Here is an 18,954-nt window from a genome sequence, read left to right on the forward strand (position 1 = left end):
CGATTCGTTGCTGAGAAAACACCGTTGCTGTTTCCAGTTCCGTTCTGAGAGAAAAAGAGAGAGAGAGAGAAAAAGACCATGCTGCATACATTCTGTAATACATATCATGTACAGTTTTCTTTTATAACGTGAGGAGGAAAAACAGTCTTTGGATTAACCCTCTATAGACAGAATAGATGGCACTGAAAGAAAATCTCTACACGGTAAATGTCTGTCTCTAAAGGGTTAAATATTATCAATTGGAGAGGAAGAAAAGGCCTTTAATTGACAAACTAACAGAAAAAAAGTTTATTCTATCATTTGGTTTTAAAATATGAGTGCCTTGGATCTATTACAACCACGTTGATGGTTCTTTCTACTTGTTATAAACTTGTAGCTTAAATCAGCATTGGGTGAGGTAATAAACCTTAGGACCTAGAGTATAATTCTATATTGTATTTCTCACAACAATGGCTACCTAAAAATATGACCCGTTGTCCTAGTTAATCATCATTTTCCCTTTCGTTTAATCTTGTAAGCAAAACTGATTATACCAGTATAAAAACTATTTCGCTCCTGGTGAGAGCTTAAAAGAAATGGGCTCTTTTGCCCAAAGTTTTATTTTTTTTAACTGATGATTAAATTGAATGTGCAACGTGCAAAGGCCCTGAAACATGATTAAATACATTAGTAAGGAATTCATTTTATGAAGATAACTTGTTTTAAATAATGTCTTTTGAAGAAAAGTTCTGGCATCAGAAGAAATAGATCCAGACCTACTTGGTTGTCAAATGGACAATCGAACAATAAATGTTAGGACCTCGAATAGCATGTTAAAAAGAAGAGACTGACAATAAGGTTTGACAGAGGGTAACAGAGGGGGAAAAATATGTGATTTATTAGCACAACATGGTACTCTTTGCCATTTTAAACTAGAACAGGTGTATAAGCTAATATTGATACAATGATGATTAACTATGAATTCTTAAGACTTGTGTTTAAATGTGACATTCTTAAAAAAGAAGAAAAAGAATTTTAAGAGTAGCAGGATATATGTCTGTGCTCCCTAAAAGTTGTACTTCATTTCTTTTCCATACACTGTGTGCTATTTGTGTTAACATGGAAGAGGATTCATTGTTTTTATTTTATTTTTTTAATTTTTCTTTTCTTTTCTTTTTTTTATTAAGCTAGCATCTGCCCGAGTTGGTGTTCAAATAGCACTTGACTCTGCCTGTAATATCTGTATCTTTTCTCTAATCAGAGATACAGAGGTTGAGTATAAAATAAACCTGCTCAGATAGGACAATTAAGTGCACTGTACAATTTTCCCAGTTTACAGGTCTATGCTTAAGGGAAAAGTTGCAAAATGCTGAAAAAAATAATTTGAACACAATCTCATTGATGAGCATTTTTAAAAAAAAAACTAAAAAAAAAAAAACTTTGCCAGCCATTTACTTGACTAATGAGCTTACTTACTCGGACTCAACATTGCAAGCGCTGTGAATGGAAAACAGAATACACTTACCATAGAGATGAATGATTGCTTTCGCTTCTACAGTGCAAGGATTTTTTTGTACAAAACTTTTTTAAATATAAATGTTAAGAAAAAAATTTTTTAAAAAAACACTTCATTATGTTTAGGGGGGAACTGCATTTTAGGGTTCCATTGTCTTGGTGGTGTTACAAGACTTGTTATCCATTTAAAAATGGTAGTGGAAATTCTATGCCTTGGATACACACCGCTCTTCAGGTTGTAAAAAAAAAAACATACATTGGGGAAAGGTTTAAGATTATATAGTACTTAAATATAGGAAAATGCACACTCATGTTGATTCCTATGCTAAAACACATTTATGGTCTTTTTTCTGTATTTCTAGAATGGTATTTGAATTAAATGTTCATCTAGTGTTAGGCACTATAGTATTTATATTGAAGCTTGTATTTTTAACTGTTGCTTGTTCTCTTAAAAGGTATCAATGTACCTTTTTTGGTAGTGGAAAAAAAAAAAAAGACAGGCTGCCACAGTATATTTTTTTAATTTGGCAGGATAATATAGTGCAAATTATTTGTATGCTTCAAAAAAAAGAGAGAGAAACAAAAAAGTGTGACATTGTACAGATGAAAAGCCATATAATGGCGGTTTGGGGGAGCCTGCTAGAATGTCACACGGATGGCTGTCATAGGGGTTGTACATATCCTTTTTGTTCCTTTTTCCTGCTGCCATACTGTATGCAGTACTGCAAGCTAATAACGTTGGTTTGTTATGTAGTGTGCTTTTTGTCCCTTTCCTTCTCTCACCCTACATTCCAGCATCTTACCTTCATATGCAGTAAAAGAAAGAAAGAAAAAAAAAAGGAAAAAAAAAAGAAAAACCAATGTTTTGCAGTTTTTTTCATTGCCAAAAACTAAATGGTGCTTTATATTTAGATTGGAAAGAATTTCATATGCAAAGCATATTAAAGAGAAAGCCCGCTTTAGTCAATACTTTTTTGTAAATGGCAATGCAGAATATTTTGTTATTGGCCTTTTCTATTCCTGTAATGAAAGCTGTTTGTCGTAACTTGAAATTTTATCTTTTACTATGGGAGTCACTATTTATTATTGCTTATGTGCCCTGTTCAAAACAGAGGCACTTAATTTGATCTTTTATTTTTCTTTGTTTTTATTTTTTTTTTATTTGGATGACCAAAGGTCATTACAACCTGGCTTTTTATTGTATTTGTTTCTGGTCTTTGTTAAGTTCTATTGGAAAAACCACTGTCTGTGTTTTTTTGGCAGTTGTCTGCATTAACCTGTTCATACACCCATTTTGTCCCTTTATTGAAAAAAATAAAAAAATTAAAGTACACAATGTAAGCTTCTTGTGTCCTCATTTGACACACTCTGTAAATTACTTTCAAGAAAATAACAGGTTTTAAGAGAAGGCCAGTCAGTCTTTTTCAGGATTATTTCTATGGGCATTTTGATGCGTGTATTATACCCTAAAGGAACATAAAGTACTTACTATATTAAAATAGACATATCTCAAGCCATGGAAATAGTTTTTAGACTTTATAGTTCTAGAATAATTTTCAAGAAATGGAAAGTGTTTTCAGTCTGATGTTAAAAACTTTCCCTCCATCTCTTAGCAGTAATCCATTCAGATATAAATGAAAAACTTACTGGTAATAGCATCTTAAACTTTCATTCCCTCTGGATTTTTTTTGCTGTTCTTGTCTGAAAGTTCTTTTCTATTCTCCCAACCTGCCCTATGGTAGAACATAATGTAAAAAAGATGTTTTTTTTTAAATCAGCTCTTTTCTTTCCAAGTAAGAGTCTTTCCTCATACCCAAAATAACCCCACCCCTCAAATCTAAAAATCCAGAAATGAAAGCATCAGGTAAAAAAAGAGAGAGAGAGAAAAAGAAAGCAGTAACTAGGAGTTTAGCCAGCTTAAGCCCAATGTGTGGAATCAGCCACTGATTTCCTGAGATCCATGAAGGTTTGCTCTATGATTCTAAGAGCCTTAGGGACCCTAGATGGGACAGATGTTTTAGCTGTTTTTACAGAGTCTTTTTGACTGATAGCAAATGAGAGTGGGAATACCCTTTCGTTATCTTTTGGCCTACCAACAGACTTATAAAATGAAGCAACATCTTTGAAAAGCAAGTTAGGTCTGTCTTAAAAGCCCCTCCTTAGAAATCTGTGTTGTCATTTTTACAAATACTGCATGTTGCAGCTTCTACACACGTACCTCTGTGATACTGTCTCCCTGTTCCCAGTGTAGATGAATGGATACGACATTGTTCTTATTTTTGTAAAAACCAAAACAAAAGCCATTCTGTTGTCTTGTGGTAGCATTTCTGTTGCTCAGTTCTTATGCCCTGGTGCCTTGTGAGGTGGCCTTTTCACGGAATGCCTTTTGTCTGAGGCAAGAATAGTTTTATCTTTCTAAAATACAGAGAAAGTAGGTGTACTTTTTTAAAAGTCTGATTGAGTGGAAAGCAGAGAGGCAGAGAGGAACCCGGTAAGAGATGATTTGGGAGAGTATAGTGGAGGAGCTGGGGTGGCATCATGGGGTACTTACAGAAGGTGATAGTGGGCAGTGAAGTGAGGGGAGATATATGTGTTTTAGATAAGTTTACTTCACCAACGCAACCAGAATGCTGTTCAAGACATAGAGAAATAGTCTTCAGTGCCATGCCAGCTTCAGATACAGTGACTTCTGCTTCACCGTATTGAATGTCCGTAAAACTGCTATGTGTTCCTATCACTCCTTTATTAGGAGCTGTGAGTACAGCTGTGCAGGTTTTATATACAGTATTCATTTTCATTTCTCCATATATGATGCTCTTAGTGTAATTAAATTTTGCATCCTGACAGACAGAATTAATGGTGGATACTCTATGCTCGTATGCTCAAATTTCTTAAATCAAACGGGGACTGGGGAGGGGTGCAAACATTTGGTGATAAATCACAAATTATGTTTGATTTACATAATCCCAAAGTTAAATAAATTTATTGGGAGACAGGTTCTTCAGGGTTCTCAATCTCCTGACTTATTGAAACCCTCCTATAAAATATTATTCCTGAAGCTGTGTGAATAATAGAAGCCTGAAAACCTAGGCAACAAGAAGATAGCTTATAAATGACATCTTGCATCCGGAACACTAAAATTAAAAATCTTAATTTAAATAATAAAAACCATTTCCAACAGTAGATGAATTCATGATAAAGTTTTTTAAAACAAAGAAACAATAACAATGAACACATTTCAGGATTCTCAAGTTAAATGTACGTGACACCCCTGATGTGTTGAGTGCTTGAATGCCTGGTGCTTAAAATGTTCTCTTTTAAAAATCTTCATTTTGAAAACAATAAACAGGAGTACAGTAAATAACTGTGTCTCACAGATTTTAACTGAGACACCCTGCCTTACATGTAGTACCTTCATCCCAAAACCATGTACAGTCCTCTCTGTTTAGGACTTACAAAAAGAGTGAGACAAACGTATTTTAAAGGTTGTTAAGAAGTAAGATTGGTTCTTCATTTGTACCAGCACTGGCAGGAAGTGTGAAGTAGCCGAGTTTTTTCCCAGGGCATTCTGCGATAGAACTGTTTGTTTAAATACCATTTCTGTATATGCAATAAGTTCATCCTGTATATATTCATAATGCTGGAAGTGAGAACTTGAAAGGAAGTGGCGGTGGGGGTTAGATATCATTTCATTTGGGGAAATAAGGAAATGAGATGGTTTGTTCACAGACACTAAAAGTTTGTTAAAAGGTACTGGGATATGTCAGGCCTTCCTGAAAAGGAGTTGAGAAACCTCAGGCCCCACCCTGTCCTGCTTCAAACACTTTACTCTCAGAGAGTGAGGGAGGAAATTCAGCATCTCCATTTTTTAAACCGATCCCCTGCTCCATGAATTCCTATGACTGTGTTGTAATTGTGTGTTCTTCATTATGATTTGTTCCTCCATTGTCCCTGGGCCTGGTGTTTTCAAGAATGTTCACATCCTATACTCTTTTTTTTTCTCTCCCCACCCCCTAGACTTCCCATTTAAAAAGAAAAGAAATTGTGGGACTTTTGCTGGTATAAGGATGGGATTGGCAGTGCTCTTTAAACCTGCTTGGAAAAATGGTTTTTAAAAGATTGTTAGATTTTTAAAGAGTGTTAGCTTTCAAAAGGCATTAGCCACTCAGCAAATTTTCCTGTCTTCTAAGATCCTGCCACTTTCCCAATTAAAAATAAATGAACCCCTTTTTAGGGACATGAACATCAGAACACATAGATGGAATTGGGATGATGTACATTTACTCCAGGGTTGCTTTAGCTACAAATGGTAGACATGGGTTGTTGGGTCGGCACTTTTGCTTGCTGTCATCTTGTTATCCCATTAGGCCACTGTTTCATTTAGTAAAACACATGGCCAATGAATCAGCCTTTAGGGGGATGGGCCTGTTTCTCTCTCTCTCTCTATTTCCCAGTGTCATTCATGATCATGGGAGGCGATCAATTCCTCCCTTTCACGTGGAAAAGGAGACCAATACAGTTCACATGGGTTATTGTAGTCAAGAACCTAAACTTGGCCGAACGCAACTCAACGGTTGATCCAAATACTGTTTTTCCTTTCTGTAAAGTGATAAAGGGAGTATTTGTCAGGTCTTTACAAGATGGCATAAAAGGCAAATTAAGCCATCTCCCCAAGGTCTGTCCTCTAAAGCAGGGCCCCCAAACCCATGGGGTGGGGGGCGGGTTGTGTTTTTAAATAATGGTTGACGTGGTGCATGCCCATGCTAGCTATATACTTTGTCTGTTAGGATTTTAAACATCAGCAGCAGGCTGACAAAGTGGCTTGAAGAGGGTATCAGCGAAAGCAGCTTCAACGACAGTGACTTAGGGCTGGGCCCGGAACGGGGATTCCCCAGAGCCCACCTGGATACAGCAGGCCCCTCAGCTCAGGTCTCCACGCTCAGGGGGGGGTTTCGGAAAGCAGCCGAGCTCCAGACCCTGGGGCCTCCTGCGGCGCCAAGTCAGGGGAGAGGAGGCCCCAGGCCCCTGCTTCGGGTCGCCATGGCAACGAAGCCTGGAATGCCACAGTGGTAGCCCTCTTCCTCGGCACATCCCACATCCGGACTCCCAGTTCTGCTGCTTCAAGTCAATGTACACAGCAAGGGAGGAGCCCTGAAGGAAAATAACCACTCCCTTCTTCCCTCCATCACTGCCTTGCCCCCTCACAAAAAGAAAAAAAAAAAGAAAAGAAAACTGCATGTTTGAAAGAAACTACAGGCAGTTTTTGGTGCCATTTGGGAGCAACTGTTTTGAGTTCTGGTTTCCTCTTCAGAGATTTGTTCGCCTCTTGTAAATCGTTGGCTGCTTTGACGTTGAACTTGATAACATTTCATGTTTTCGTTGTGCTGCTTTTACATCAATTTTTATTTTTTTGTTTCTTTATAATTTTATTATTATTTTAAGGAAATGTCCCCCTCCCTCCCCCTTCCCCTGTTCTCCTCAACCAAAGGACTGTTTCCTACTCAGTTTTCTCAGCCATAAGGGCGAGTGTTTCCTTCCAGGTGTGTCCCCAGCTCATTAGGACTATCCTGGGATGGGGAGGGGGTCTGGGTCCTTTGGGGGAGGAGGGGAGAGAGGTGTGGGAAAGAACTCAGAGGTCAGGGATCTGGGGGCGGTGGGGAGATTCAGGTTTAAATCATGCTTAAGATGCCGGTGGCTCAACCTGTGTTTAAGCTGTAATTTTTAAAAACCTAGTTAGAGAACAGAAAATCACTGGGCCAAGTCACACCTGTATTTTTTTTTTTTTCCCTCCCTCCTGTCTCCAACCTCTTTCTAGGTTCTTCACACACCCCCATTCGGCGTAGTGCCCAGAGAGCTCAAGATGTGTGGCAGTTTTCGGATGGAAGCTCGAGAACCCTTAAGTTCTGAGAAAATTTGAACCCCCAGGGGTGGGGTGGACGCGAGCCGCCCAGCCGACATCTGCGTGGTCTGTCATCCTGCTAGTTTGTGATGTTTTCTGACAGTAGCCTCCAAGAAGCCGTTGTGCGAAGACAGAGTCCTGCAGTGTCCTTCCTGCCCGGGCCTGCAGTGTCATTTTATTTATATTTTTTAATAAAAAGTAAAAACAAAAAAACAGACCCACACTGGAACAGTGAATCAGTCCTCTAGAGAGGGTCTGTGGACCACCGCTGCTCTGAGTGCCGTCCTGGCCCCTCCGAGACCAGCCAACCCAATTCCCTGTCTTGTGGAAATGAGCATGAGTTCCCCAAACCCCTTGTTTCTATACATTCTATGTTGTCTTTTAAGAAGTGTGCTTAACATTGACACAATAAATGTTGGAGCTTTAGGTGGTGTTTGTTTGTTCTTTAATTATTAATGCTTATAAGACAATGCAGCTGCTTTAGAACTGTTTCTGAACCCATGTCTTGCAGACACCTATCGGGTGGGAAGGAGGGACAGATTTGAGGGATGGGTAGGAGGTGTAGGAGGGGAAATAGGTTACTGCTTATCAGATGGCATAAATTTTCAAGGGGAATCAAAATGCAAAACTTGGGAATAAATCATAGCAATATCATAATTAATGTAGTAGTAGTGTTGCTGTTTATTAATGCTGTAGTGTAGTTTTCCTAACTGTCTGACTTACAATTTGCATACCATTAAATAATGCATAATATGGCACACTGAATTCTGTTTTTCAAATATATGCTTTTGGTGGCTACTATGCAGGATTTGAGTTTGTCTTTTAATTTAGCTCAAGAAAGATAATGTCATTGAGTTAGTGGTAAATCCCAAAGAAGGTGATGAATATCAGTAGTTGTTTATTAAATATTCTAATTTTAGGTTCCCAAACCTTCAGCAAATATATCTTAGCCCAGACAAACAAACAAACATAAAGCTTCTTTATTACTCACACCAGGAAATTTGGGGCAGATTTTATAAGGGGAAAAGATGATAGGAGGAAAGAGTTCCACATCAGAACACTCTCTTGTCATTGTAGTAGCGCTCCATTCCTTAGAAATTAGTGACACAAATAAGTTAGGTCTACAAATGAGTGATAAAAATTCCTTCTGGCTCAGTTAATTTGCAAAGAACTTTTCTCACTTTGGTGTTTTCTGTTGCCTAGAGATCCAGATGAGAACTAGAGACAATATAGCATATTAAAACAGGTTTATAAATAATAGAACTCAGACACCTGTGTGTTGCAAATTTACATATTGGCTGTGAATGCAAGTAGGGAAAATCTTACCCATTCACCCTCTGGCTAGGTTACCTAGCTTAGTGAGAAGACAGCAAAATAATTGGCATCTGGATTCTTTCCTGGTTATTCATAAATAATGACTCCTCACAGTTATGTGCTGCTTTATGCGTGATACGGGGCTTTCATGTGCCTTGTTTCATCTGATCCTCGGTGGAATAGATCTCAAGACTTCCACTTTGTGGATGAGAAGACTGAGGCTCACCAAAGTTAAGGGCTTGCCCAAAGCCATGTCATTGAGGAAAGCAGAGAAGCCAGTGTTCGGGTGTCTTGTCAGCTTAATTCCACTGAACTCTGACTGGTCAAAAGGACTGTTGTCTTACCATGTTAGCACACAAGTCGTAAACGTTCACCAACCCACACAAGTATGGCTGTCACTCAGAGATCGAAGATATCCACTATAAGGGCACACAAAAATGTCTTTTCCTACAACTAACTGTACGCACTGCAGAGGGGAGCTTGGAGCAAGCATGACAAATAACTCTGGTTGATGAGGTGGCCTGGATGAGTTTTTGAGAGTTCCTCTCATCTAGGTGAGATGGGACCGCCAGACAAGGGTTATTTTTTGGAGGAACATTTCCTGCCCCATGTTCTGCCTCTGTGTTACTGAAACCTCAGACCATTAGGGATTCCGGGACAGCATCTTCCCAGAACGTGCTAAGCCCCTTGCCAATACCTAGAAATGGTAACTGCTTCACACAGGAGACCCGACTGAAATAGAACAAACAATCCTGGATTTGGGGACAACTTCAGCCTTGGTGCTTGCTACACTTTAATTTCTGATCTGTGTGTTTCTGCCTCTACCTCTTATTTCTTCTTGGAGCCAGTGTGTAAATAAATGGTATCTCTAGAAGTAGGATGGCTGGGGGGAGGAGAGGGAGTAGGTGAAGCGTGTATTTTTCTTAGTCCTCCTTTTGGAGAAGAGAGAGCCCTCGTTGAAGCAAATAAACAAAAAACAAACCAATCCCAAACTCCAAACTCCACATATCTTCCCCCATACCCTTTTCCATTGAAAGAAAATAACAATTCATTTTTAAAATTCATTGTGAGATGATGGTGGTACACTAGGGGTAGAACTTTTGAAAGCCCACACGAGATGGATGATTTGGGAAGACATCTGCCTGTGCGATATGCCAAGGTCATGTTTCTCCATGAATGGTGGAAGCAGCTGAAGGGACAGACAAATCTGATTGGGGTGCTTACTGTGCCCTCTCCCCAGAGCGAAACTTCAAATTGCAGATAGACTAATTGGTTGCCAGGCATGCACCGAGCATGGACTAGAGGACACAGGCCCGGGTTCTCAGGAAAGTAGGGACCAAATACCGGACACTGTTCTCACCCTCCCAAGCCTGGTCCATGAACATTAATTCTGTGGTCTGTCCAGACTGTCACACTAAACAAAAAGTTCTGTTAGCTGTCTGGGTCCATGGTGGCAGAGACTCAGTAGCTTCTATAGCACCCAGCACCAGGCCATTTGAATATTGGTGGTGCTGGAGAAAAAAGTGATTGTATCAAAACCGATGATAAAGAAACAAACAAACAAGAATGGTGGTAATGAAAAATCTTAGGGAAGAAGAGCAGTCTTGGATCTTAAGTCTAATTGAGTGTCTAGACCTCGGCTAAATATATCCTAGGCATTTTTACTTGGAGTTTTCCAGAGTATTTATATTGAAGTCCCATCTTTCAAGCAGTAAGAAATATCTTTCTAGTTTTTTTGTGTGCTGACATGATTTTCTCTTTTTTGAAAGCTAGATAGTGAGGTGAATGGTGAAGATGATTATTCATATTAACAGGTTTTTCCCCAGTGTTAATGTTTATTCCTATGAAGAATTCTTATATAGATTAGTATCCCCAGAGAGCAGAGGTGGAGAGGATCAGGATGGAAGTGTTTCGTAGGTGTTGTTTCTCTTCTTACATGCCACACAACACTGGCTCCTTTTTGGGTGGAGTGAGAGGGAAGAGATTTAAGGAATTTGCATCGTGGTTGTGAAGATTTCATTGAGTTCAACTGGAAGTTCAGAAGCCACATGTGTTCAAGCACACCTTTCAAGGACCATCCCGAGTTCTTCATCAACAGGGAAATAGTAAGGTGAGGCTCCTTTTTTCTGACTCCCTAGCGGAGATAGCACTTTCCAGTTTGCACTTCTCCGGGGGTACATTAAGCTAAAAAATGTCTCAATTCCAGCACAATCCGGAAGCAGTCGTTCTTTCTCTTCCTATCTCCGTGTAGATTAAGATATCTATTGTTGGGACTTCCCTGCCTGGTAGCCCAGTGGCTAAGGCTCTGGGCTCCCAGTGCAGGGGCCCCAGTTTGATCCCTGGTCAGGGAACTGGATCCTACATGCTGCACCTAAAAAGACCCTGCACGCCACAAGAAAGATTCCAGGTGCTGCAACTAATATCCAGCTCAGTCAAATAAATAAATACATTAAAAAAGAAATATATATATAGTTAAATTACATTACCTTTCTCCTTGCTTTATATTTTAAAAAAATGCTCCCAGGAAATAATTAAGATTTATAGAGTACTTTTGGGCTTGCCTGGAGGCTCAGATGGTAAAGGATCTGCCTGCACTGCAGGAGCCCTGAGTTTGATCCCTGGGTCTGGAAGATCCCCTGGAGGAGGGCATGGCAATCCACTCCAGTATTCTTGCCTGGAGAATCCCATGGACAGAGGAGCTTTGCGGGGCTACAGTCCATGGGGTTGCAGAGAGTGGGACATGACTGAGCGACTAACACTTTCAGACTTTCATAGAGCACTTTTACAGACATGACAGTATCAATTTTCCTTGCAATTCTAGACCTTTGGTAGGACAAGAATAGACTAAAGCTTGAAAGGAACCACAGCAGTCATTCATTTTACAGAGCAACAGGAGAAACAGGGCAACAGAGGCCTAAAGATTAAGTGAAGGACCTAAGATCACACAGCTTGAAAAAGTGAGAGCCAAGCTTGAAACCACACAGTTAGTGGCTAAGCCAGAATTGGAACCCAAGCCTGCAACTCCTGTGCAAAAGAATTCAAGCTGCAAATCTTTCCCTTGTGACCTACTAAATTCAGAATCAGGAATGGCAGAAAAAGTGTGCATTACAGAAGGACTTAAGAATGAAATCAAAAGCTTGTTTTGGTGCCAGTCCTAGTGGGGCGTATGTAAGTGTGTCCCATATTTCAAGGGTTTCTAAACAGCATCCTGATGACAGCGTACATTGAGGTCACTACCTGGAAAGACTCCTCCTTTAATCCACCCCTCTGATGGTAGAAATGAACTTAGGATCCACAAATTGCTGGGAGACAGCATTTAAAGTTTAAAGGGCATAAAAAAAAGCTACTCACCAAACCAAATTCATCTCAAATGTCTTAAATAGATCTCACAATCTGTTCCATTCTCTAGGCAAGATTTAAGGGAAACGCCCACCTAATTTGCATTTCATGGCCTCATCGCATCCAGTTAGAGAATTCAAATGGCCAATAGTATGACCTGAATTCTGTTACTAGGGATATTTAATTTTGAGTTCAAAGATGGTGAGAGAACAATGAACTAAATGGAGGGTTGACTGAAATGGTATACAGCTCTGAGTTGTGAAGGTTATTCCACTTACTAATGCTATTTAGGCTGCACAGTCCTTTTCTGTGCAAAGTGAAATCTTAAGTCACTTCCCCCCTTGATCAGGGGTTCCTGGCTCTGTTTTTGTTGTTTATCCCTAAGTCATGTCCGACTCTTTTGCGACTCCATGGACTGTGGCCCGGGCTTCCCAGATGGCTCTAGTGGTGAAGAACACACTTGCAGGAAACATAAGAGATGTGGGTTTGATCCTTGGGTCAGGAAGATCCCCTGGAGGAGGTCACGGCAACCCACTCCAGTATTTGTGCCTGGAGAATCGCATGGACAGAGGAGCCTGGCGGGCTCTAGTCCATGGGGTCGCAAAGAGTCGGACAAAACTGAAGCGACTTCTCACAGATGCATGGACTGTAGCCTGCCAGGCTCCTCTGATCATGGGGTTCTCCAGGCAAGAATACTAAAACGGGTTGCCATTTCCTTGGGCAAAGGATCTTTCCAACGAAGGGATCAAACCTATGTCTCCTGCATTGCAGGCAGATTCCTTCCCACTGAGCCACCTGGGAAGCCCTCCTGGCTCTGTGTGCAGATGTACAAATTCTGTCTTGACTTTTTATTAGATCTGCTGTGTTCCGGTCTTCTACTGCCATTTCTTTTCTTGCCAGCCATCCTTTGATTCACATTTACTTCTTTGAATGGACATGGGTTGACTTTGAATGTCTTGAGACCAATAGGACTGCAACTGCTGGGCACAGCAGCTGTTTAGAGCCTGCATGGGCAAAGCCATCCCTGAAATAGGAGCAGGACGGCAGGAAGTCTTAAGGAGCAACAGCAAATCAAATATCCCTGTTGAGGATGGTCTGAGAGGAAGTAATTTGCCTGATTTTTTTTCCCTTGGTGATAGTTCCCTGAATTTCCTGAAATGGTAACACAAAAAGGGAACTTCTGTTGTCCCTTCTGCTCCTCTCTCCCTGGCGATTTGTCCTCTCTTCTCAGGCACACAGAAAGCAAGCCTAGGGAGATGTGCGTGAAAATTCTCTCCCTTTGGTGCTAAGATGTGTTGCTCATGCTCTTTTTCAGAGTGCCTGATTTCACCTGTTGCTGGCTTCCCTACACTAAGGGGAAAAATGAAAGTGCAAATACTCCTCTTCGGAGCAACAGCTCTCTCAAAGCTCAGAACCCAGAAACACAAGAGGTTTTCTTTTAAAGGGGTCACCTTTTATGGATTTGCTGGTAGCCACCTTGCCTTATATGTGGAGTTCTTTTCATTTTTCAGCTTCTTCCAGTGTGTGTGTGTGCCAGCTCAGTCGCTTCAGAGTGTCCAACTCTTTGCGACCCCATGGTCTGTAGCCCTCCAGGCTCCTCTGTTCATGGGATTCTCCAGGCAAGAATACTGGAGTGGGTTGCCATGACCTCCTCCAGGGGATCTTCCTGACCCAGGGGTCTAACTGTTATCTCCTGCATTGCAGGTGGATTCGTTACCCCTAAGCCCCTGGGGAAGCCCTTCTCCAGAGTGCATTTTTTTTTCCCTCTGACATGGTGATGGATCAGGGATGGACTCCTGGTAGTTTTGATCCAGGCTGATGAAAAGTGCTGGTCTCTGAGTTGGCAATTCTGGGTTGTAATCCTGGCTTTATCTTTGTCTTGTTCACCTACCTGGTGTCCTCTCTGTACTTGACCCCATTCAAGGCCCATTTCTTCCTCTAAAGAAGGAAGGACACACCCTGCTTCCCACCGCCTTTCACCCAGCACCACAGAACATTCAAAATAGTATGAATACTCTGGACTCCACATAGGATGAGGGGTACTGACAACCAGTCTTGATGACTGTGGGGATGTGGGGTTGCGTTCCATCTTAAGAGTCTCTTTTTCTTTGCTTTTGGTTAGCAGACCCATTTTTTTAAAAAATAAGTTTATGTCACAGAAGAAAAAAAGCTGTAATGATTTTTGTTTGAACTCTAAAGCTGTCATGTTTTTAAAATGTTTAAATTTTGGAGATGGTTGCATTTGCAATGCTCAGGTGAGTTTTATCACTTCAGTGCATCTTAAAGTTGGAGGTCCCTCTCTACCCCTCACTCTGCTGGAGGGTAGCTTTGGAGGACAGCCTTCCACAGACCTTGTGCATCTAACCCAAGGGTTGCAAAGCACCACATGTCTTCTGATGCCTGGAGATTGAAGGCCAGGCCGTGTCCAAAATGTGACATCTGATTGAGCACCTAACTCATTGTCCTCAGCTGTTTTGCCTGGTAAAGAGCAAAACATAGGTTAAAGCAGAAATGATAATACCAGTTAATGTTTATTGAGAATTTACTATGTGCTGGGAATAACAATGAGGGTTTTCTTTTTTATGAAAATATATAGTTTATCTATTTGGCTGCCTTTGGTATTAGTTACAGCACTTGAGCTCTCTAGTCATAGTGCACTGGCTTATTTGCTCTGCGACATGTGGGAACTTAGTTCTCTGATCAGGGATTGAACCAGCATATCCTGCACTGCAGGGTGGATTCTTAACCACTACACAACCAGGGAAGTCCCACAATAAGAATTGTCCATGCATGTTCTTATTCTTATGTCTTCTTTATAACCACCTTGTGGGGACAGTTACTACTATTATTCCTGTTTAACTGAAGCTTCAGTTGAGTTCAGTTCAGTTATTTCAGTCGCTCAGTCATGTCTGATTCTTTGTGACCCCATGAATCACAGCACGCCAGGCCTCCCTGTCCATCACCAACTCCCGGAGTTCACTCAAACTCATGTCCATTGAGTCATTTCATCCTCTGTCATCCCCTTCTCCTCCTGCCCCCAATCCCTCCCAGCATCAAGGTCTTTTCCAATGAGTCAACTCTTCACATGAGGTGGCCAAAGTATTGGAATTACAGCTTCAGCATCAGTCCTTCCAATGAACACCCAGGACTGATCTCCTTTAGGATGAACTGGTTGGATCTCCTTGCAGTCCAAGGGACTCTCAAGAGTCTTCTCCAACACCACAGTTCAAAAGCATCAGTTCTTTGGTGCTCAGCTTTCTTGACAGTCCAACTCTCACATCCATACATGACCACAGGAAAAACCATAGCCTAGACTAGATGGACCTTAGTTGGCAAAGTAATATCTCTGCTTTTGAATATGCTATCTAGGTTGGTCATAATTTTCCTTCTAAGAAGTAAGCGTCTTTTAATTTCATGGCTGCAATCACCATCTTCAGTGATTTTGGAGCCCCTCAAAATAAAGTCTGACACTGTTTCCACTGTTTCCCCATCTTTTTCCCATGAAGTGATGGAACCAGATGCCATGATCTTCGTTTTCTGAATGTTGAGCTTTAAGCCAACTTTTTCACTCTCCTCTTTCACTTTCATCAAGAGGCTTTTTTAGTTCGTCTTCACTTTCTGCCATAAAGGTGGTGTCATCTGCATATCTGAGGTAATTGATATTTCTCCCGGCATTAGAGACATTAAAATGACCTGTCCAAGGTTATACCATTGGTACTGCTGCTGTGAATCCTCACTCTGGAATCCTCTTAACCTCTACATACAGGCCTCCAGGGACTATCTCATTCTATAGTTTTTCATCATATGTAACGCCATGGTTGGGGGTATCATATGAAAATAATATGAAAAAAATGCTAGTTAAACTGATTAGGAAATGTACTCAAAATGGCTTTGCTGACTGAGTTCTGGTTCTGTTAACTACCGAGCAAGGTCAGTGTCAGTATTTCCCATGGTGCTTGCATTTCTATTTGTCCTTGGTGCTGGGAAGATGTGTTTGATTTTGTTAGGCATATCTGAGGCATTCACTCATGCATCTGCAGCAAGGCTCATTCATTGTTCAATCGACAAATATTTATTAGGTCCCTGCTATAAGCAACCTACAGAGCTAAGTGCTGGGGAAGGAGGCAAAGAGGTAAAAGGCACAGTCATTGCCCATCAGAAATGGCCACCAGTGGAGAATTAAATTAATTAGAATCTTCCTAAATAACTAGTCTTAGTTGAGTTGATGTGGTGAGAACAGTGAGCCTTTTAAAATGCTAATATATAATTCACTTTGCCAGCGTAGACAGCAGTCCCAGGCAAGGGGCTTCAGAGCTCCCAAATGAATGGGAATGATATTCTTTATACCTTACCAGTAGGATGCACACTTAAAAAGTTGTTTTCAAGTGGTGGAGACGAGTATACACTGATGTTTCTTCATCTGGTCCTAGCTTATTGGGAAAAAATAACAGCAGGTAATTTAGAAGGAGAGAGGAATAGAAACACAGTTCTTGTTCCGGGATCAAAGATAAGTGACCTATAAAGGGATACGTCCAGGTATTCAACCGTCTGCGCTGTCTGTAACTGATTATTTACACCTAATGTAACCTAAATGGAGCTTGACAAAGACATCTTTACTTCTCTTACACGCAGTCCTACGATCTCTCTCAGAACATCAACATCAGCTAAGCTGGTTTTCTCTACCTACAATGTGCAAGGTGAAGTTCTAGGCACCGTGGATATCTATAAAAGCTATAGAACTTCCCTGATGGTACAGTGGATAAGAATCTGGCTGCCAGTGCAGGGTACACAAGTTCAATCCCTGGACTAGGAAGATCAGCGTGCCTTGAACAGCTAAGCCTGTGTGCTACAACTACTGAGCCTGAGTATCTAGAGGCTGTGCTCTGCAACAAGAGAAGCCACCTCCATGAGAAGCCTGTGCACCGCCCAGAAGAGTAGCCCTGGCTTGCTGCATCTAGAGAAAGCCGCTCGCAGCAACAAAGATGCAGCACAACCAACAAACAAACAAATAATTTAAAAAAGAACCCCCCCCCCCAAATTATAACACCCCACTCCTGGTCCTAATGTGAGGGATAAGACTATAAACATACAAGCAAATAATAAGTAATTAATAACTAAAAGGTACAATAGGATTAATTCAGAAGTGAGACATGAACTGTAGGAATGTAAAGGAAGATAATTTCTTTGGGACTCACAAAGATGTTGAGCTTTTGGTTGGTCATCAAAGGTAGGCTAGGATTTAGATGATGAAGAGAAAGCATGAGGGCAAGTCAGTTCAAGCTACTGTTGTGATGCTTGGAGGGCAATAGGTAGACCAGTGAGGCAGGAAAAAAAAGGTTTTCTATGAAAATCATGGAAAATAAGGTTGGAAACTAATCCGGAGCCATTTTGTGGAGGGGCTTTAATGATAGGCTTAAGGGGTTTATATTATAGTCAATAACAAGTCTTTCAAAATTATGACCACAGAAAAGTCTTAGGAAGAGTGTGACTAGGTATGGAATGAATTGAGAGGTAACTCAGAGACCAAGAGACGAGTAGGACATGATCCTTGAAGGTGTTGGCAATTTCCTAGAGGAAAGACTCTGCTGGGAGTATAGCATTTGTGTCAGATTATGTAGTCATCCTTATCACATTCAATTGGGCAATGATTACATTATTCAACGGTATATCCAAATTCTCCACTTGCCCTAGTTAGAGCAGTGGAAGCCCACAAAAGGTCTTCCTTACATGACGACTGTTGATAGAGACCTACCCAATGAAGGGCATGAAGATGAAGACCTTGAATCCAAGCAGGTCAGTTAGTTCCTAGAGATAGACCACGTTTATAATACAAACTGAAAACATCAGGTCTCATGGAGTGTTTAACACTTTACCATCATCTCAAGCACAATGATAAATTCAACTGGAAAAAGAACAGAAATCTACAACAGGAGGCTCCAAGGACTTTCCTCTTTTAGGGGGAAGATTTATGAAATTTTTCATTCTCTTGACTACTTGTATAAGTTGTATTATGTTGCTTTTTTTCTTGCAGCCTGCCTGTTGATACATGCTATGTCCCATAACAATAAGATTTAATTGCCACTTGGCCACAAAATTAGATGAGTTTCATAATGAAGGTAGGAATTGAAAGTAAGCAAGCATGTTTACCTGGAATCAGTGAAATGGTCTCTGCATAAAGTAAGGTTGAACAAGCTGGAGCTTCACTCTGTTAGAGTTTATGTTTCAAAAACAGGGACATTTGTATTTTTGTATTGCAGTCGTATAATCTAATGTCCTTCCATGCCTCATATCTCTTGCCTATCATTCTATTCCTTCTGGAAGCAGGACTGGTCTATGACTGTCTGGTGTCATAAATCAGGACATCTAAGGCATATAATGAATAATTTTTGGCACTGGGTTTTGGATTCTCCTTGTCACCATTGTTTCTCCCAGAGTTCCCCCCACTCCCCGCCCCCCGCCATTCCTATGACCTGTCCACAGCCACAAGCCTCGGCCCCAGTCCCACCTCTCAGGAAGATTGTCAGGATGTAAGTTCAGGCTAAGAGAGTGGTCAGGATCTTCCCAAAGGGATTCAACACACATGGAAACCTTCCCTTGACATCTGAGAACATTTTGATGTTATCAGTATGGCCCATGTCTCCTCTCCCACTGAAATAAAGAATAATGGGAAAAGTTAAGTATTCCCAATAGACCTTGATGGGGACCAGGGAGGAAAAGTAAGGCCTATGTGTGATGCAGCCCGTGGAGCAGAGGACAAAGCTCCCTTCTTGAGCTAAACATCTCCTCTTCCTTGCTGATACCTTAGTAAAATAATAGCTGAAAATTGTGTACTTGGTTAGGAAACTCAAGTGTCCATACAATTGTTTAATAGTTGGCCTATAATTGCCCTATTTTCCCTGGGAGTTGGA

The 18,954-nt window shown here is 40.9% G+C and overlaps 1 protein-coding gene across 7 annotated transcripts in view; it reads left to right on the plus strand.

Annotated features, from left to right (window-relative positions):
- The window catches only part of BCL11A (BCL11 transcription factor A), a 99,287-nt gene extending 91,876 nt beyond the window's left edge, over positions 1–7,411 (plus strand). For 4 of the 7 annotated variants that reach the window (XM_068971919.1, XM_068971978.1, XM_068971946.1 and 1 more), the window contains one exon: positions 7,310–7,411. In XM_068971919.1, coding sequence (XP_068828020.1) covers positions 7,310–7,411 — 102 coding nt within the window. The remainder of the gene's footprint in view (positions 1–7,309) is intronic. The other 3 variants (XM_068971927.1, XM_068971970.1, XM_068971956.1) reach the window with 1 other exon arrangement.
- Positions 7,412–18,954: the final 11,543 nt, after the last annotated feature.

Source organism: Capricornis sumatraensis, chromosome 1 (assembly GCF_032405125.1).
Source record: "Capricornis sumatraensis isolate serow.1 chromosome 1, serow.2, whole genome shotgun sequence".
NCBI classification, from domain to species: domain Eukaryota; kingdom Metazoa; phylum Chordata; class Mammalia; order Artiodactyla; family Bovidae; genus Capricornis; species Capricornis sumatraensis.